This window comes from Anopheles ziemanni, chromosome 2, assembly GCF_943734765.1.
Source record: "Anopheles ziemanni chromosome 2, idAnoZiCoDA_A2_x.2, whole genome shotgun sequence".
NCBI classification, from domain to species: Eukaryota; Metazoa; Arthropoda; class Insecta; order Diptera; family Culicidae; genus Anopheles; species Anopheles ziemanni.
In genome coordinates this window covers 43,691,713-43,713,415 of record NC_080705.1, presented here as the reverse complement: position 1 = coordinate 43,713,415, position 21,703 = coordinate 43,691,713, and the positions used below count along the sequence as shown (strand labels likewise).

Genomic DNA, 21,703 nt, shown 5'->3' with positions numbered 1-21,703 from the left:
AGCTTAACGATAGTGCCCGGGGCGTAGGAAACATGTAGAACCGTTGACCAGGGCTGGCCAATCCCTAGACGTAGCGTGTCAGCTGTGCATAGAAATCCTGCAAGCAGATTTGCAGCTGTTCGAACGAGGGCCGCTCCATCGGTAGCATCGTCCAGCAGTAGGCCATTATTGCGAATCTGTAGTGAGAGTAGAAAGTTAAAGAGTTTTTGAAGAGGACTGATTTGGGGGTTCATTTTTGGGAAAATCAACTTACAGCTCATCTGGACAGTTGATTGGTTGTGATAACCGATAGCCATCACGCAGATAGTGTTCCATCTCAAACGGATCGACCTGTGAGGAAACAATGCAAATGCTATAAAATCCACCTTTGAGAGAGTGTTGAGTGTGAGCAACCTACCTCTGCGTACGGTTGTCGCGCCAGGGTACACAGTTCCCACATGAGAACACCAAACGCCCACGTGTCGGAAGCTTCACTGAACTGTTTGTACTGTATTGACTCTAGTGCGAGCCACTTGATCGGTCGATTTTCGCTGTCCCCGAGGCAGTAGTAGTCGCCGGGAAAGAGATCGCGGGAAAGGGAGTTATCCGCCAACTTCACTCGCAGTTGATCGTCAATTCTGCAAGGGGAGAAAGGTAAGAGTGGTTAGAAAATTGCCCTTGGAGTTACGATCCTGATGAGTGGTAATACTTACACACAGTTACGGGCCGCAATGTCCTTGTGGATCACACCGTGGCTGTGCAGGTGTCCTACGGCTTGTGCGAGCTGGAGTTGAATCTTGACGATCTGGATCGTGGTCAGCGTTCGGGCCACCGGTTCCTGGAGGAAGATCTTCAGGTTGCGCGAGTTCTCTGGCGCGAGGTAAAGTAGGAATGGTGTCGTATGGTCATCGATCGAGACACCCAGGACGGAGAGAATACCGGGATGTTGTGCACCGTACAAGCTCATGCCTTCGTGTAGGAGAAGCGAGACCTGGATCTGGGACGCGTGCGGTCCGACGGTTTTCACCAGCACTTCCTGGCTGTCGTTGTAGCTGCCCCGGTAGACTCTCCCGAAGGTTCCTTCCTGAAGCAGGCTGGAGAGGCGCACCCGGCAGCGTTGCACGGTCAGCTCGGAAATGCGTCGCTGCAGTTCTTCCGGTTCGGCATTCGCGTAGATTCGGGTGCGGGAAAGGGTTGCTATCGTGGGAGCAATAGAAGGTGGTGATAGGATCGACGAGGGGGCCGATGGAGCATGTGTCTGAAGGCGCTGGAAGCTGGAAGTACGGATCGGTTGTGCGTTGTGTGGCTTGCGGTGGAACGATCCTCGGGTGCAATACGCAATCAAGATGATGAGTGCTACAAAAAGAATCGCCAGAATCCCGCCGATGATGAGCGTGATCAGTCCATTCTGACCGTTGGACGCGTTTTCTAGTAGGTAAGGATCCGGTTGGTTTGCATCTGGATGTTCACTGTGAAATGGGGGGCGAAAGATTAGTTTCGACGTTCAATTGTCAAAAAACCTTCCTCTTCGCACGACTTACCTCATCAAGCAGATCTTCTTCCGGCGAAACACCAATTCTGTGGCGTTTCCTGTGAGTCGATCCAGTGTCACTTCCACCGTTATGGTCACGTCAACCTCGGCCGACTCCCGTCCACTGCAGCGCAGCCCGATGGCAAACGTTTCGATATGCTCCGGGATTTCACCCTGCTGGGAGATATTCATCGAGGGCTTCGGCAGAGCGATAGGATCCGGGGAAACGATGTTAATCCGGTAAGGTAGCGGCTTCTTGGCCAGGCTCTGCCAGGTGAATGAGATCTCCTCGACGCCGGCCGGAACGGGAACCGTGAAGTGAAGCGCATACTCGTTAACCTGACCCTCGCGAACGTAGTAGATTTCCGCGGAAAGTCCTTTGGAAAAGAAAAAAAAAGAAAATGGGTTATTATTGTCATATGCGAACAACGTTGTTGTCTTAGTTATTTTGACCCGTGCCCACCGAGAGAGTGGTGTAAAGCCACACGAAAGAACAGAAAAGAAATAGAACCACGGGAACAAATCTACGCCGTTTTGTCGAAACCACTCTACTGTACTGCTTTACGGTTCGTCCATGATTCAGGATTAATTTTAATGTGTTTAAACTTGCGCGCATTTACATTCTTTTCAGCGTTTGCTTTAGTGATTATCTTCGCTGTTTCATTCCATTTGTGGCGCCATTTTTCTGATAGTAAGTACCGCGACGATTATTTTGGCCACCAACAATGGTGGATCCGGTTCCGGCAAAACATAAAACGAAAACAAAAAAGTGAATAAATAGGACATCCAAATTGCACGGAACAAAAGGACGCAAACATATTATCCAGCAATTAAGCACGATAGCAGAAGAAAGATATATTTCTGGGGGGCAAAAAAGCGGTGTGTTGGCATACGGTTGTGAGTTGTTGGTTTTTTTTCTTCCGAAGAGCACAAGAATCTCGCCACCGTCCGCCAGCAATTATCACCCGAGAATTATGCGCTGTTAGTGTGTTGTTGCTTAATACGACAGTAAGCTGCTATAAAATAAATTTTAATCCTCTCAAATTGCACCCTCCTGACCAAATCCAAACTGCTTTACGCCACCAATCAGATTACAGCCAACAACCAGATTAATCGTTACTCAAATGCACAGATGGGAATATTAGAAAAAGGAATTTTTAAGTGACATAAAAAATGATGTGTACTTTTGAATGGTTTGTAATGCGGAAATTTTAACACTAAAACACATCATCTATAACTTTGAAAGGTGTACAATTTTCATTATTCGTAAAATATGGATCTTGAAACAGATGAGTATTTTAGTAAAAGAAAAAACTTTTATTGCACCATGTGGAACGAGGAATTTATACTAAAATTTAAAAAATATTTTGTATAGATAAAAACGTATTACTCATTGTCAACTTTCATACTTTATAAGAACTAAATTTTGCGATATCTAATTACGGCAAATGCAAAATATTCCCATCGGCCAAACGAGTCGCTTTTCCGACAGTTTTTGTCCAGTTGAAAATAAAAACACATTGGACACGGGCCATAGCGCTAGCATCATCATCATTATTTGAAACCTCATTGTAATCGTTTGTTTTCTTCCGGAGTTGCCTCATCTCTGCCCTCAATTTTCCACCGCAAAACACAACACCGAGAGATAAATCACCACAATCTTCGTTTTAATCCCTTAATGAGGAGTAAAAAAGGTTGCACACGAGACTTTGGGGCGCCATTTTTCCAACAGGAAAATTGTTCGTCTCCAGTTTTCATCGTAGTGGCCCCACTGGGTTAAAAAGCTATCTCTTTACGGGTTTCAGGCATAAATTTATTTTGAATCGAAGTACGGGAAGGAGGCGCTCTTGACCGTTTGTTGCTGCTCGCATGCGGATTGGGCCGAATTTTGTTGCCCGAAAAAATATGGTGTTTTTGTACAACAAAATGCTCGCCACTATCAGTGGAACCTCCATCTTTTCCACACATTACCGCTGGAAAACCAATGATGTACACAATTTCAAATAGGAAAAAAGAAAATCGCATAAATCTGCACCTTGATCTGAATGGTAGATCCGTCGAGCAATTAAAATCCAACTGCTGAAAAGGAAAGCTGTTGCTGGAAAACCTGGAGACCCCCTTCCTCTCTTAAAAGGCGTTTATGTTTAGTTGGCTGCTGCTGACGGAAAGATAATAAATAATAACAATCAACCAGAAAATTGAGAGATAATCCGATTACGTTTAACAAACTGCCCGCCGTGCCAAGGCGACACTGTTGCAAAAACGAAAGAAAATAATCAGGGGGAAACACGTTGACCCGCCGCTTTTCTTTGTTACTTTCTTTCCTCTGTTACTTTTGCTGCTACCCGTTCTGTTACGTTACCCCTTCTTTTACGCTACCCCTTCTCACGTTGCATCCAAAACCAAGTCTGCCGACCGGTTAAGGGGTGAACAAGTTGACACCTCGACGACGATCCTAATAAATATTTACTAGAGTCTGACAGATGCGTTCTGTTTGATCCGGTAGAAAGAAGGAAAAAAGGAAAACATACCAGAGAACGCGAAAGGGTCGTTAAGCAAACCAAAAGCACGCCATACTAGGGTTTGGTGGTGCGTGTTTGGTGCTAATCTTGGGATTATTGCATTTGGAGGAAGCATTGTGAAAAATCGACAAAATTTAATCCGGAAACATGCGGTTAGAAGGGAAGAGTTCTTTTTCTGATTCATAACTAAATTCTTCACACAATGCCAGACGGAAAACGTGATCGAAATTTAAAGAATTAAATAAAATCACGATCACAACTCAATCTATCAAAGAAAGAACGTTGTTTTCAGTCGAACCTGTGCAGAACAAAGGTATATAACGTGCCACGAATTAAAGATAGACAAATTATAAATAATAGCATGGGGGTCCGCGACAGCCGAGCGGTAGCGCCGGTTAGAAAATCGGCCTATGAGCGCCGGGGCTCACCACCTCGACGGCGTGGGTTCGAATCCCAACCGAGACCGGACCCTCCCCTGTACGAGAGGACTGACTATCCACGTACAACAGGGCAACAAGTCTCGTAAGCCCTTAACGGGGCAGGCATGACCAAGAGGTCGTTACGCCAAGAAGAAAGAGAAAGAAAGAAAGCATGGGGACACTTTAAATGATTCAAATTACATCATTTAAATTTAAGACTTTATGATTTTATGAGACATAAAATTCTCAACTTGTCAATAGTAATCATTACGCTAGTTAATCCAAAATAAAATAAAAATAAATTAAAAAATAAAACACAAAATGAAAGAAAAAACAAAACAGGTGGAAAACTCCTCGATATCGTAAATCAAACCCTACTTCTTCCGCCAGGTTTATAAAAGGGCGGATGAGATATGAGCAGACCGATTCGTCAGTCAATGGGAAGTAAAGATCACTCAAGAACCCATTAGATGCGGTTCCACACTTTTCCTCGCCTCAACCGCGTTCTATTCGATCGACAGCTGAGTGATCTCCTGAAGAGAATTGAAGATGCCAGTGTAATATTGGAACCGTTTCGCGAAGGGAATCAATGTAGGGAACAATTGTATTAGGATGCAGTATGCTTTGTGAAAAAGGACACCTTCTTCTTTGACATCGTAGCCATCGTAATCTGATGCGAGAAATGTGGGATAATGGAAGGGGAGTGAAAAAAAGCGGGGAAACTACAAACTACATTCTCTATTTATAGCATTTTAAGTTAAGCCTAGTGCTCTAGCAATTTATGCTTAGTCAACTATGATAATTTCAGATAATCACTATTTTCAGCTTGATTTAATTCATACAAATTTAAATGTAAGTTCAGTAATTTCAAGCTTCCGTTTGCGGTCAATTTTTTCGTTGGAAGTTATGTTCAACACTTGACAGATGTAATTAGCGATGCAGACGAATCCTAGACAAAATCATTTAGAACCATAAAATTACAAAATTAGCAGTACAAATTCAGTAAAGCGAAGGATGAACCATTCGATTCAATCCGTTTATTACTACCGTGGATTTAAAAGAAACGTAAAGAGTGAGGCCATTCGTGTGCTTTTGATTGCGCTTTTATTTTCTTGCAAGACACCATTTCTACTAAACGAACGAGGTGTTCAAAGCCTAAGGTCTCGTGAGAGAATGCATCAACGATCAAAAATATGGTGGGAGGACTGGGAAAAGTTTTCTTTTCTCCAAAAAAAAAAAAAAACACACAGCCCTCCGTTCCCATGCTTATGATAAGCTGGCGGAACGGAATCGTTTTATTCGCCATACGGGTTTTTCCGGTCCCTTCGTGTAAACTCTTTGTCTGATAGTGGTTTCAATCGTATTTGTGCGTTTTTTTCCACTTCGTCATTCCACTGTAATGTAAGAAAGGGAAGACTCCAACCTCTGAAAGGTGTGAGGTACACTATCGTTGCGTGTAAACGGTTTGATTGTTTTTTGACATTCGGTAAACGAATTCTATGAAATTGCCGCCGATTGCCGCATCTTTCTTGCAGGGTTGGTCTCATTGTATTCCTTTTGTCCAAGAAAGAGCATTGCTTACATTGCACAAAGAAGAGTAGTGTATGTGCTTCACGCTCGCAGGATGGATGGAAATTCAATCCTATTCCCGACAAACAACACGCTACTCGTGCACACACATGCACGCAGTTATCAAATGCAGGACAGCACAAAGAACATGCAATGCCAGGTGCACGGTGGTAAATAGTCCCTTGATGACAGTTCTAGTAATTATTCAACAATGTAAAGTAAAAACCGAACAGGATGATAAAATAAATAGAGCTTCAATGCAGAAAACCGAAAGGCAAAGGAATAAATTGAAAAACAAAATTCGAAGCAAAACCGAAACGGAATTGATTAAAGCAGTAAACTGGTGACACGTTTTCTGGGAGCTTAACGCTAATTGTTCTATGCTTCCTATGAAATTTCGAAAAAAAAGATTGAAACTCTCCAAAAAGGAGGATGGAAAACAATCCGAAAACGATACCAACTGCAACTGAAGAAGGATAATATTGAGGGCTTTCAAAAAAGGACAGATAGAAATCAGTTCATTTCAATTACAAAATTATTGTTTTAACGACGCTGCTGCTTTGATTTGCGGATTATTTATACTTTTTTCGTAAAATTATAAAAAGTTGTGATTCAGTTATTGCCATCCTTATTATTTTCAATGCATTTTATCGGACGTTAACATAACAAGTCCTGTTTAGGTTTGGTTTGATTTCCGGCTTTCGGTAGAGAAAACAGACCACATTTGGGTGTTTCTAGTGTTTCTACAGATTTTTTTTTTGCTATGTAAACCCATCATGAAATCGTCACCTTCCATGTCTGGACCGAAGGATATCTGATAAATTTCGGATGGCGGCCCTGGTCCACCAAAGAATAATGGTGAACTTTATGCTAATTTATAATTTGAAAACTTTACTCGCGATGCAGAAAACTATCATCTACATTTCCATTCCTTGCATTTCTTTTATCCGACAGCACCGATTGCAAAATTCGAAGAAGAAGATGCTCTCCAATGTTGGCTTCACGACTGACGTGCGCTTTTTTTTATAATTCACAGATCTTCAAGCATACTCTCTTCCATGATCATGCAAAACGCAGTATAAAGGTTGTGGTGTATTCGCTGTAATTTAAATGTCGACTAAGACCGAGGTCTTCAGAGTATTTGCCATTTCATTCCCAAGGAAGGACTCTATAAGGCAGATGATGGTGGGCTAGTCACATCGGGTCTAAGGCCATAGAGTTACCGGAATGATTAATTGTATCAGGGAAGGCTGTGCTGAGAATTTGTCTTAACAAGTTCAGTTCACGAACTACAACAAGAGAAGAAAATATCCCACGAACTAAAACGGACCTAAAAACCGAAAAAGGCAAACGCAAAACTGTCGTCTGTTTTTCCCCAGATTTTCAACATTCGCACACACAAACGCAAACTCTGTGGTAATGCTGGCTGGTGGTCGCGGAAGTGTACGGCATCCAACCTATATCTTCCACGTTCTGCGCTTTAATTAGAATTAATTGCTTGATTTCCTCAAATCATAGGCGATGCAAGGCGAGAAGAAAAAAAGAATCTCCGTCATCCAAGAGAGTTATGGACTGTCAGCAGTTAATTTATTCCGTTCACATAATCGGCGGAGACGACCGTGGCTTCCCTTTCATCACACCATCCATTGGCAACAGTGGTTCTTTTTGAATGGAAAGAAAAGTCCTTTCGGTGACATATTCAGCATTTGAAACGAAAAGCCCAAAAGGAAAGAGTGAGAGGAATCTCTTCCTTCATTGCGAAATCGGAGCTATGTGGAAAGTGCCTCAAGGTTTCTCGATTGCTGGCACTGGACAAAGGGAAGCTAATCACCGGTTAAGCCAAAAATGGTTTATGTTCTTTCAAAGTTCGATAAGTTTTCTAACGAGCGAACGAATGTTGAGCAAGTGATGGATGCGTTCAGACATCTTAGAGGTTTTCCTCAAGCGAGAAAATGGAATGCAAAAAAACAGACAAACATACCGTAGGAAAAATGTTACAGTTCTCCAATGGGCACGGACGAATGGAATTGAAAATGATTTCCCATTTTAATTTGCATGGTTTGCAAGACTGGAGGTAGGGATATCAAAATGGGAGTTTGGCAGCCAAATGGGACGCGAATAGAAGGTACATATGAAATGGAAGGCATCGACGAGAGTGGAGACAATGGAAGGAAGCATCTTTTCAATTAATTTCTTCGTTTAATTAATTTCATTCGGACACCATTGGAACCACACAAAAACCGATATGGTTCCTGCGAAGGACTTCAGCGGTTGGAAAAGGAGAAAACAGACGGAGGAAGAAGCTCGTCCATGTTGGGTTTCTTGGATAAGTGACCACTATTGGCAGGAAGTAAAAGAAGGGAAGAAAATGACATTGGAATGGGATGGACAGCAAATCATCACCACAAATTCGCTAATTGTTTTTCACCATTGAAGGAAATGCGACGGCCATTGGTGGCGTCACGTCCACTGCGGGTAAACTTTGTCTGACATAGCCTCCAACCCAGTAGCACTGATACCATATCCTGTCTTCTTCTGTTTTCTAATCGCACTTTCCAACATACGGACGAAGAAAATCGATCGATTTGGCAGAAGTAGGGGTTGGAAACGTAGATTTTATTGGATACATCACTCGAGGGTGGAAATATTGGCACATAGGGTCTAACACATTAGCTACCTAGAACTGGCCCAGCTCCAATGGAAACCACAATGTTCCCGTACATCTCCCTGTCGAGGGCAGTGATCTCTGTCGGTTGTGGTTACGGTGTGCAATGTATATTTCCATTTTATCCACGCAAGCCAGACGTCCCTATTGTGTCTCGTTAAGTACTGGGGGTTTCTGTGGTGTCCGTAAGATTGAGGCTATTTTAAATCGACTATCACCAGTTTTTCCCGAGGGAGGCATAGAATTTTCGTTCAAGGTTTGAACAATTTGTGGAACTTCGTTTTAACAACGAAATGAGCATCCCTCATCTGAATTGTTCAGGTATGGATGGTGCTTACAACTTTTGTTGACAACTATCGGGAACACCTGTTGATGGAAATCCTTGCGATCGTTTGGGGGGACAAAGTACTTTAAATAATAAGTTGAGAAGTAGTATATTACGCGGTTGTTAAGCCACATTTAGTTTCAGATGAGCTATCTCTTATCTTTCCTATCCTGTGGACAAGTTTGTGTTTGTATGTGTTGTTCACCATACCTAAACGATTCATGGATAACGTACGCAAAACAAATCTGATCCCTGATCATCTGAAACCTTAAATCAAAACCTCTAAAACGGTAGTCGGTATAAATTGTATTCTCATTGGGTTGTCTCAATATTGGGCTACTACTCGAAAATACGTGAACAGGTGGGTAATTGGACAATAATATTGTGAGTGCCAAACTCTCGGAAAAGACTTGTTTTAAACAAAGTCTGAGCATTTTTGCGGCGTTTCAATCATCACGAAATCATTAAATTCCTTAGTGACCTAGATTACAGCTAATTTAATCGTCCCAAAAACCCGGATCTTTGGGGAAAATCACACCTAACTATTGGGGAGCTTCGAGTGTCATCCTCATTCTAGTATACACATGAAGGAGGACACTGTCATTCCTCTGATGGTTGTGCTTTGCTAATAATAATTAAATTTGAACAGACGACGCGTAAGGTTGGTGAGAAAAGGAGAAACAAGGTGAAGACACTCGCGACGCGTATGGGAAGGCGAACGATTCGACGTCTGGTTTGCTAGAGCGTGGGCTCAACATAAATAGCAAATGCCATCACCTTTAGCACACCCGCCCGCTTCAGTGGCCCTGTCACCAAGCGATGTTAATTAAATGCTACACATGTCACTTAGCCTTCCTTCTTCCCTGCGAAGTTGAATGACAAATTCCTTCAAACGATTCAAACGAATGGGGCGGGAAAATAAGGTGGGGAAATGGGGGCTTCTCTCACAAGGGAAGAGGACAACAGATAATTTTCTTTCAGTGGAAAAGAGTGTAAAATAATCTTTCATCAAAATTGACAGCAGGCGTGTGTAGGATACGGTTTTTCGTTCATCAGCCGAAGTCAAGCAGGGGCAAAAGAGACTTTAGTTTCTGCTGCAGGGTGCGTTAGAGAGAACACTCCTTCACGCCAGGAGAAATGTCGCGAAATATTTGCAAAACCTCAACGCGAGACGTTGACGATTGGCTTGACATGTACATGAAGAAGTGTTGCTCCACTATCGTTCCAACGACGATGATTCAATGGTTTTTGACGAACAAGTGGAATGTTTTAAGATAGAACGATATTTTAAGCCTATTACTGTACAAAATTATGCCTATTCATAACACGAAACGGGCGCGAGGTGGAGGCAAGGAGAATTTTGTGTCGTATCTGCTACGTTGGACTTTTTCTCGCGCTTTTCGTCATGGGAATGATTCGAGCTCGAAAATTCCCGTCAAGCGACCAGCATCCTTAAAAGCGGACGTGGCCAGTAATACGCTTTGGGACTTTGTTTTCTCCTCCTCTCTTTCAGACAATAAACGGGTGGGGGGTTATGGCAGGCGCGACATCTAATAGCTCTTCCGAAAAGTCCGTCTCCTTCGCTACCGGAAGAAGTAAGCGTCGAAAAATATTCACAATCGGGTCAAATTAGGTTTCGTCGCGAGTTCGGAAAATAGTAATAATAATAGCAATAATAACACTAAAGATTAGCTATTTACAAGAAATAAAGTCATCACAAGGAGCGTTACGAGAGGTGGTATTGACGGGGTGGTGGATTTATTTTCGTTCCAAAATTGTCTTACAGCTGGACTTTCCTCGCAATGATAGGGAGGAAAAACGTGAATCGTGTCTTGAGTTGGTCGACCGAATCTCCTAAAATAAGGCAGTAGATAAAATAATTTCCTAGAAGTAGCACAATGAAATACCACGGCGTCGGCCTGTCTGGGAACAATGAGTAGAATTTCCCGGAATGGTAAATGTTGCCCCAAGATATTGATCGTGAGATCTCGGAGGAGTATGGGAAAATTGAAGGAAAATGTGATCGTGTCCACAAATAATTCCATGAGACTTTGTTTTGAAGCTTTATTGCGAGACCATATAATTTAAATTATTGAATGCAGCCATCACTTCTTATTGTTGGTAAATAAGATTACGGAATAAGCATACGTCCAATGATTCGTGAAAATATTATACTTACTTACTTATGTGGCGCTACAACCGCTGAGCGGTCTTGGCCTGACGAAGCTCCATCCGAAACCGCTCACGGTCGCTCGCCACGCTGGTCCAATTCCGTATCCCGGCTTTATTGGCGGCTTCGTCTACGCCATCCTTCCATCTCAATTTAGGCCTACCACGCCTCCTCTGTCCTTGGGGACAGCCTAAAAGGACTTTACGGGCTGGGTCGTCCGGTGCCATTCTCATGACATGACCAGCCCACCGGAGCCTGGCGAGTCTAATTCGCTGTACGACAGTAAGGTCGCCGTACAGCTCGTAGAGCTCGTCGTTATAACGGCTCCTCCATTGTCCCTCCTCACATACGGGGCCAAAAATCCTCCTGAGCATCTTCCTCTCGAACACGGCTAAGAGGGTTTCGTCAGATTTGGACAGAGTCCATGTCTCGGAGGCGTATGTGAGCACTGGTACTATGTATGTTCGGTATAGTCCCAGCTTCGACTGTCTTGTACCAGTCTTCGACTGGTATCGTGAGTGGAAGAGATTTCTCAGACTCTCAGAAAATATTATATAACTATAAAAAATTGTTAAATTAAGTCGCACGTCCAGATGATGATGGATATGCGAAGAGGAATCTGGGTTATAAACAAATCGGAAAATAAAAATCAAAACTGATCCACAAACCGAGCTTACGCAAATTCGATTACACCACAATCTCCCCTCCCCGTATATCCACCGTCGGAGTGTTTCTCGCTTTTTGACCAGCGAATGTCCTTTGGTGTCCCCTGTTTTCTTTAAACCTTTGAATTTCATGGTTCGAAAGAGAGATAGAGAGAGAGTGATAGAGATGATCATGTGAAAATACAACCTGCTTTCATTGAGCATTTCACAAAAAAATGTAATTTCATTACTTCTTTGCTTTTCCACTTGCCGTCCACCTGATGAGAGGGACTCTTTTTGAATCTGTGATGTAGTTTGCACCCTCGGTCGTAGAAAAACGAGCTTCCATACAGAAACAAATCGTCTTCGACAAAGGTTGGTTTTAATGTAAGCGCGTCATGTTGATGAATAATCCTGAATAAGCGAATTAGAGGATGAGGTTACCGGCGAAAGTATGGCGAATGCGAATTTGTTTGTTCGCGCCTTACGCACCGTGTAAGTGAGGTTAGGATACATCAGTTACCCTCAATTACGCAACTTACGAGCTTCATATGAAGAACTAGGACACATCGTAGGTTCCAGTTGGGTTTCGGGATTGTTTTGAGCGGAGTTTTCATTCGATTTCGCAGTTGATGCACAGGTTGTCCTAGCAAATCCCACCCCTCGACGGAATGCAGTTGCAGGACTTTGGAAGTTCAATAAAATGCATTGTGTTTCGGCGACGAATGACGTGTGTGAGTGTGTACATTGTGCTGTATTGTGCCTAACTTTCCATTTTTGTACCTATAAAAACGCACCCAAAAAACCGGGAAAAGTACAAAGAATCACTCCAGAGTGAACTCTTGAATGACGTGTTGTAGAGTGTTATATGTGTGGCGTAGGTCTTGAATTTCGGGCTGAAGGAACATCCGTCGCTAGGGAAACAACGTTCGAGTGGACCCTCTCCCTCTCTTTGGTAGAGGTGTGTGACAAAGTGTCAAGTTTAATGGGCTCAACTCCGATTGGGAACGGAAGTGGAAGTTCTGCCGCGTGATTGCGTAATTGAGTTGTGTGTTTTGATGGAAAATACGGTACGGTGCTGAGAGGTTGGCGACATTTTTGCTGTTTCGTCATTTGTCCCATTCGATGGACTTTCGTTTTTTTTTTTGCGTAGAAAACGGTTGGTGATTGAAGGGTAGTAAGGGAAAGTGTGGCAAAATGCTCCGGTGGTGTGAAATGCACTAACACTTTTTTAACTGAATTAAACCATTTGAAACTGTAGTAAAATGAAATGATGAAGTAATACAATAACATTTTACAGAGAAAACAAAATAAAATAATTATTCCTGCAATCATGTAAGATTTTGATGCGATAGTTTAAAGCCAGGGATCACCATACATTTCCTAAAAAGGGTCAGATGATTAAAAAGATACCGAAAGCGGGTCCTTGAATGATGATGTAATGTTTTCAAAGCAGTACTAAACCCTTTTGAATAGAGTATCTAAATAGTAAAGTAAGAATAAAACCTGGCGTAAAATAAAATATAAGAAATTCAATCATTAAACATTAAAATATTTCCATACTAGCTTGACGCCCCGGCGTTGCTCGGTGATGAAGGGATTGAAAAAAGAATAGAGTTGTGTAAATCTGATTCAGATTCATGAATCAGAATGAATCTTTGCCTTATAAGGGATTCATGAATCTTTCGTCGAGAGATTCATGAATCCCAAAGACACACCAAATGATGAAAAGTCACCAGCCAAAAATGGGTCCCTTTGTTTTTGGTCGCATTGTCCACGCGCCTATGAAAGAACCGGGGAGATTCATGACAAATCCATGAAAGATTCATGAAGATTCATTAAGGTTTCGAAAGATAATGAATCTTTAAAGATTTGAATCCGTAAAGAGTTATGAATCCATCTGAATGAATCTTAGGTGAAAGATTCATATGAATGAATCTCGCCAAAAGATTCATTGAGCACAACACTAGAAAAGAATTATGGTTTTAACTAATACTTGAAAGATATGTTTGAATTTAACAGTTTCAATAACGACATATTTAAAATGTTTGATATTTCATCAATTTCCCCGTAATGTATAAACATTATCGTAACTATGTTGGATACACCTTGACATTTGTTTACATGCTTGTTTTGTTTGTGTTAGTAAAACTGAGATTAAATTGTAAAATTTAGATGATTTTATCAAAAAAAATAGTGATCAAACAAACCTTCAACAACATCTGCAGTACTTAAACTTAATGTGTGAAAAGTTTCAGAAGCGACGGTTCAGTATTGGTCGAGTTTTTAGTGTACACAGAACTACATACATAAAAAAGCTAAAATATGTAGTAGATTCTTTTCGTTGAATTTTGATCTAATGAATGTAAATGTAAATAACAACACGTTCAATAATTTTAATTTTAATTTTTGGGTAATTTACCTCCCAAGGCAAGGAAACATATGGTACATCATCTTCTTCTTCTTGGCGTAACGACTTCTTGGTCATGCCTTGTTGTACGAGGATAGTCAGTCCTCTCGTACAGGGGAGGGTCCGGTCTCGGTGGGGATTCGAACCCACGTCGTCGAGGTAGTGAGCCCCGGCGCTCATGGGCCGATTTTCTAACCGGCGCTACCGCTCAACTGTCGCGGACCCTCGTATGATGGTACATCATAGTTATTTTAATTAAAGAGCATTGGGACCAATCGTTGAATGACTTACCAATATTGAAATATTTTACAAAACGTTTGCAGGGGGATCAATCTATCGAAAGGCGAACGAATTCTGAAAACGGATCCTTTTTCACGGTTATCAAACCAACACAACCTACTCCATATGAAACTAAAATGACGCGCAGCTATCAAATACGGGATATCCGTCGATTGGTGTTTTGAAGTGTCCACGCACAAACTTCACACATGGTCGAGGGTGTTGGACGTGATTATTCTCACCTCTCGCAGTTTCGGAGAGCATTGTTTCAAACGGATGAACGGAAACGAAACAACTGGGAAACCCGGTCGGTCGTAAGGATTTTAGAAGTACCGGCATAATTGATTTTCCTTCGGGGCGCCACCCGTGGCTCTGCATGTTGTGACTTCCCACGGAGGTTTCTATTCAGATGGCCAAAAGTCAACGAGCTGGCGAATAATTTGAGTGGAAAAATCAATCACAACGGGTCTTTGATGCGGGTTTCTAACAGTTCGTAAATTGTGCGACTGGAAGATGGGGCTTTTCACATAATTCATCTCATGAAGTACAGTCCAGAAGATTGTTTAAGTATCGATCATGAAAGTTATTGTTTCCTGCCACAAATAAATTTAACATTCCAACCATTTTTTTCTCAAGAGTTCCTTAGTCGACCGCGGGGATTAAATCACACCATGAACCGTTTGAGATGCATTCCACAGTTTGGCCATTTTTGAGGCATGCACCACTTTTTCCCGCAATGGAAACTGCAAAAACAATTAATATTGTATTCACGAACATAATGAGCGCCAATGGAATGGGTGGCATTCATCGATTAATTCAATCTACGCTGCCATGCATTCAAACATACACACACCACTAGTGCACATCGGGATTATAGCCGACCGATCACCACATTTTCGATAATGTTACGAGTACGAACGTCCGTAGTGTTGCATAGAATTACATTATGAACGCCAATATAAAGCAAATGTTGTGTATTGAGTTGACCGGTGAATTGATCAGCATCCAAAGAAAATCAAATGGCAGCGACACAGTAAGATAGTTGAAAGTTTAACTATTTTATGCATTTATAACATACCCATAAGAAAAACACACCCTAGTAAAAAATGCATTTCCAGTGCATTTGGTTTTTGGAAAAACAGTCACGGACAGAATCGAGCAGAAGACGCGGGATTTGAAACACGCCTTGCGAATTGAGCGCATTATTTTCCATCGTGACATGAAAGTCTACCAATTTTTTGTAATGAAATGTGTCAAAATTGAACGACACCTCCTCGACGGCTTGAGTTCGAATCCCAAAAAAAGTCTTGTAAGACCTTCATGGGGTATGCATGACCAAGATGATCGTTAGGCCAAGAAAAAGAAGATGCCTCATATTATTAATGTAGCATTACCTCAATCGACGCTTTTAGTTGGTTCTCAAACAAATTCAAGTTCCATTTTTTCTAAAACTTTTGATTGAGTCTGCAGGCGATCTCCGAAAACGAGGATAGATTTATGACTAGCTCTCGAGCGCCTCATAGGTCTATCGTGCCCTGTGGACGGAAATGTGCCCTGTTAGAAAGAACCACGTATTCTTGCCAACGACCAACGATGGCGATTCTAGGGCCCCGGTGGTGACCGGTAATCCGATTAATTTAACGACTTGGGAACGAGACTGCCGATATGTTTTCTGGCGACTGGAAGGTTGAACCGAGGTTTGTCCTCTTCCTTTTTTTCTTCCCGTCACACTGTTGAATCTTGCGTTCTCTCATCGTTCACCTAAGTTCGACGTAAAAGCGGCACGTTCGAGCGCGTTGTTCCAGAGGCAATAAATTAGCGTTCCGCTGGGTGTTTTATGCCTTTTTCTGGCTCCTACATGATCCCGAGCACAGAGGATAGCCCAGGCGGAAATAGATTTTTTTGTTCTAGTGTCTTCGTCTGCTGGCAGGTTTAAGAAACAAGACCGAAGATTGAATCAGCATGCCGTTCTTCAACTCGCGTTGTTGTTCGTCGTCGATGAGATTTTTTGAAGCTCCCATTGATGGTGTCTATAGAACGGTAATGGTAATGCTTTTCTTTTTCCACCATGACGACGACGCGACACGAGACGACCAAGACGTCGATATTTACTTCCGGACAAGCCAGATGCGGGAATTAGTTGAGCGATTAATTGAAGAAGCGGAATGTGGCGCCTCAGAGATAGTTTGCCGCGAAGATTTTGGGTTCTCGGACGTGCTCCCAGTTTGTATACATGTAGAACTTTGAAAGAATATCTAATGTTATCGATAAAAAAGGCATACCACCTTTGGAGATGCATACCGGTGCGTATCGTCAAATGGGAGGAATTTTCATATTGCTCCTCTGTACTTTGGTGGGCATGTTGATGTTGGGGTTCCCTCAGCTAGTTAATGTTTATTTTAATGGTTTCTTAAATGAACTCTGGGTTAGTTTGCGTCTGTGGTGTCGACGGTTGGGATGTAAACAACATCGTTCATGGAATAGTCAGAATAATAGAGCATAATATGCGTAAGATCTTGCACCTTTCCAAGAAGCTTAAAATGGCATGTTCTAATGTTCGTTTTAATATCACACTCCATGACGGAAAACTGTACGTAGGGAATGTGTAAAATGCTATTTTCCGGGATCACGATACTGTATCGTTTTCATGATCGAAATCGCTGTAGTTTGTCTTGGTACGTGAAACAATTTCTTATCCGACTGTCGTGGGTGTTAAAGTTATACGATTAATCTTCGAGTATTAAAGGCTTTGGCTGAGGAATGTAACCTTTTTACTTCTCAACATTTCTCAAACTATTCTTCCTACTATCATAAATTGATACTCTTAACAAGCCGCTCTTTCTGCTTCTCGGAAGTATCGATTGCAGTTTGGAAATCGCTTACTCTTGCAAAGGAAGGTCCATTAGAGAAGAATAGTAATCATTCCGACGGGATAGCAGCAAAGCTCCCAGTTGCTGTTTGTTCGTCGAAATCTGAAGTCCATCGTTTATAGGGGTGGGCAGCTAAACGATAAGTAATACCCACGGAACGTAGCCTTTATTGGAAGCAGCCCAGCTCCGAACCAAAGACTTTAAGAGACAGCAGGTAGAGGTTATTCTGGTACTTGAATTGATTGATAGAAACGTTTAGTTTGTTCATGCCATAGACGCACCTACAACTACCAAACACACGTTGCTGTTACTACTGACCGAAGGTTGTCGCTCTTTCAGTAATTTCTGTGTCATTATCCCATGCATTTGGATCTCTCTTACTCTCTTTTCGGGGGACACAAGAACCTCGTCTCGGCTGAGAGATATCATTAATTTAAATTTGTGACACAATGCGACGGTGCAGGCCACCACCATCGACTCCTGGTGCCGCTCACTACTGGGTGCGAGGATATACCCCTTTATCACTCCCAACCACCGGAAGACTGACCAGCTGGAGGGATCCGTCGCAACGAAGAATAGACGAACTTCCGGCAAGTTGATAAAACTCCATCAAACAACGACAAGGACGACGACATCGGTGACCACTACCAACAACACTCTTTTGTTCCTCTTCTCTGTCTCACTCTGGTTTCCTTCCGCTAAGAATCTATCCCGGTGTTACACTCCAGCCGACGTTATTGCGGGATAAAACGTTTCTGGCCATTCTTGTGCACAAGGTAGGAAGTGATTTATGGACACAGAAGACATCCACACACAATGGTGTCTGTCAAATGACCGAGAAGGAGATGTGTCTACTACCGCTAATGGCAACGGCACGGTGTTGTGGCAGTGGTCGGCTTCGAAGCACTCGGAAAATAGTTCAGCATTGGCAATCCCCGGGTCAGAGGAAATGTTTATTCACCGAAGTTGCATCATTAATCAAGTGATCAGGTGGCGAACGAGAGGTAAAGAGTAAAGTGTATCCTGGGCTGATAGGCTCACATGTGTATGTGCGTGTGTGTGTTCATTTATCGGGCAAACTTGCTCAGGAAAAGTATGATCTTTTTGTCCTACTCTGTCATTCGATGCCCTTCCATTGATGACCATCGACCAACCAGCTCGGTGGTGCTCACAGTTCGGTAAACCGCCGTCTAATAGTTTTCCACAGTCCGCTCCACTCTTCCGGCGAACATTTATCGCCGGTCGATTGGCTCGTGGGTTGTGGATTCTGATGGATTTTCATCAATAGTTTAGAAGACCGGTTTAGAAGACCGAAGACCTATCGCAGGGTAGTGTCGAGGAGGTAAAATACTTTGAGAGCCGGAGCGATACAGTTCCCAACTCGAATCGCAACACATTTAGCTTTCAATGAAGCGATCTTGTGCTGAGTGCAATTCATTGTGAAACCCCTTCTTCTTCGTGAATCGTAAAAATCGAATACAGCAAAGAAATAGTCCGCTAGATAGACACCAACCACTATCTGCAGTTGCAGTTAAATTGAAGAACACACCATTTTACACTTCTTCATGGTTTATACATTTTTAGTAGTAACAATTTATCCTTCTGTCGGTCAGTTGAAACCAACATTTTGCGGTAGATCTTTGATTGACGTTAGGAGCGTTTTGTAAATTGATATTTCGTAACCACAGCAATCCATCCACGTGGCTTGGATTCTGCACACTGCTTCAAAGATCAGCTAGGATGCGTATCTGTTGTTACGTTTACAAGTTGACACAAGCGATGAATCGCGTCGCATCTGTGATCTGCGGTTGAGTTTATGTCTGCTTTCCTAGATTCAGTTGTTCGTTTGTGTGGTACATTTTTCTTCTCTCCATTCTCATTTTTGCCGAGTTTCATATCGATTGGTTGTAATTGATCCGCGGCAACAAAAACCTAACAAAAACCGAATCGGCTACGTCCTCCTCTTGCTAGTAACATATGTGACTGTCCGAGAAAGTAAACATCAGGTTGCAAGTTCAGTGCAAAATCGGTTAGATGAAACATCGATTTACCTGTAACGAAAATAAAAAACAAAAAACCGTTAGCCATTTGATAAATACCAGCCATCTGAAAGGGGGCAAATGTTTACACAAATCGGCAACACAAGTTACAAAAATAAAACGAATATGGTACAAATGTTCTTTTATTATCAACCATTTTTCGTATTTCAACGGCAGCATAAATCGACTCGGTGTTAGAGCAATCCAGTAGAATAACCCACCGATCTGAGAAGAAGTAAAAGCAAATAAATAAACAACTGATACGCGTGTACAGCACGCGAAAAAAGGTCAAATAAAATAATTAAATATGTCACACAATGTGTTTGTGTGCGAAACGTTTTACGCCATACCAAAGAACCCAAACTCTGGGCGACGTTAAGGCAACTAATAACATGTTCCGAAAGAGGCCGTAATCGCATCTCTACAGTTTTTCATACTCCCAAGGCTCAAGTAGTGTTAAATATCTTTAAATTTATTACCTCGAACGCGACATCCGATTCAATAGAGAAAGAACTTTGAAGACGCAATTTTTTTTAACAAGAATTTGCTGATATCTATGCCTTCTTAGGTAAACCATATAACGTGGTTTATTAGAACCAGAACGACACGACACACGAGGACGAATTTGGTCAGGATGTAAAGTGAAAGAATAGTTTGGGGAACCGAGAATGGTCTATTTAGTTCTGCAATCTTTAATTGCTACTAAATGGATCTACATGAAAAACCAGTTTAACAGCTCAACTACGATATCCTGCTCAATGTTGATGTATAAATTGACTGGTAATTTCACGCTAAATAGAACAATTGCATGAAAAATCTTCTTCTTCTTCTTGGCGTAACGACCTCTTGGTCATGCCTACCCGTTAAGGGCTTACGAGACTTGTTTCCTTGTTGTACGTGGATAATCAGTCCTCTCGTACAGGGGAGGGTCCGGTCTCTGTTGGGATTCGAACCCACGCCGTCGAGGTGGTGAGCCCCGGCGCTCATGGGCCGATTTTCTAACCGGCGCTACCGCTCGGCAGTCGGGGACCCCCATCTGAAAAATCTTTCGAATGAAACTGTGTGCACCTGCAGTATTGCCCAGTCCAGCACGCCTGCTTAGACATTTTTTTATTAGCTTTAAATTGTTGGCTGTATTTGCGTGTTTGTTTCTTCGATATTATTCCAAAGTTTTATTTTCTTCCAAATTTACTTCACGAACGTCAATATCTACTCGATAAATATATCCGCGGTTAATCAATGTCTGTGAATCAAATTCTTATTTGGCAAGTCAAACTCACCTCAGGTCCGACCTGGGTACAATCTAATGTGCACAGGAAAGCCACCTATACATTGACAATTTCACATGGACGCATTCAACACATGCACTAGTGTGCCCACCCGTTTGAACGCAACTATTGCGGGTGGAAATTACAATACCATAACTAAGCAAATAATTTTGTGATTCTTTTTATAAATTCATGACTGTGCAGTGCACAGGTTGCTCAGGTGGACGAGACGCCACTTAGTCAACGCAATGCATAAAACCAAGCAATGCCACGACAACTCTCTCGTGGAGATCACACATACCTCCCGTCCTCGGCGAACATCTTTGGGATCTTCAAACATTTGGTATCGCGTCATTCGGACACTTCTTTGGGTGTGGAGAGTCTTCATCGAAAACCACCGTTTTTTTAGTTTTTTTTATCTTCGACATCTCTCAAACTGATCTCTTCTTCCCTCGTCCCCGATCTTGGACCGTTGCACGAAAAGCAATTTGCTTCGGGTGTTTATTTTACGGTCCAGTATTTATTTAACGTTTGATTGAGATTCGAATTTATGAAGAATAAATATTGAGTGCATATGATCGTCGCTTGCAACATACACTTTGCCTTCGAGGAGAAGGGGATGGGGGGGATCGATGGGTTTTTAAGGCTACGACCTTATTCGAACCATTGCTTGGTGCAAAACCGATGGATGTCCAGTCTTGAGGGAAGGTTTTGATATTTCTTTTCATTTCTCAGAGCGTGAATTGAGCCTTCGGCAAAGTGTTGCGTTCGAGGTAAGAAGTTATGTTTATGTTTTTGAATTCTCGAGATCCTTGCGTTGCTGACGGTGTTTGGTTTCCCAACCACACACACATACATTTCGACACCATTTGTTGATAGAATCTGCACTCGAACTTTTTATCCGATTCCGATCAAGAGGAAGAGTGTTTCGGAGGGTTACCTTTTGACTTCCCCACCCGCTGCGATTTCCCGCTGTGGTTCAACGTGAGTTGAGCCTCTGCCCTGCTGGTTGG

At 42.4% G+C, this 21,703-nt stretch overlaps 1 protein-coding gene across 1 annotated transcript in view; it reads right to left on the bottom strand.

Annotated features, from left to right (window-relative positions):
* Positions 1-64: 64 nt before the first annotated feature.
* LOC131281603 (tyrosine-protein kinase Dnt-like) overlaps positions 65-21,703 on the bottom strand; it is a 75,847-nt gene continuing 54,208 nt past the window's right edge. The window contains exons 2-6 of the mRNA XM_058310982.1: positions 1,521-1,887; positions 693-1,448; positions 398-617; positions 254-330; positions 65-176 (exon numbers count right to left, since the gene is read on the bottom strand). Coding sequence (XP_058166965.1) covers positions 65-176; positions 254-330; positions 398-617; positions 693-1,448; positions 1,521-1,887 — 1,532 coding nt within the window. The remainder of the gene's footprint in view (positions 177-253; positions 331-397; positions 618-692; positions 1,449-1,520; positions 1,888-21,703) is intronic.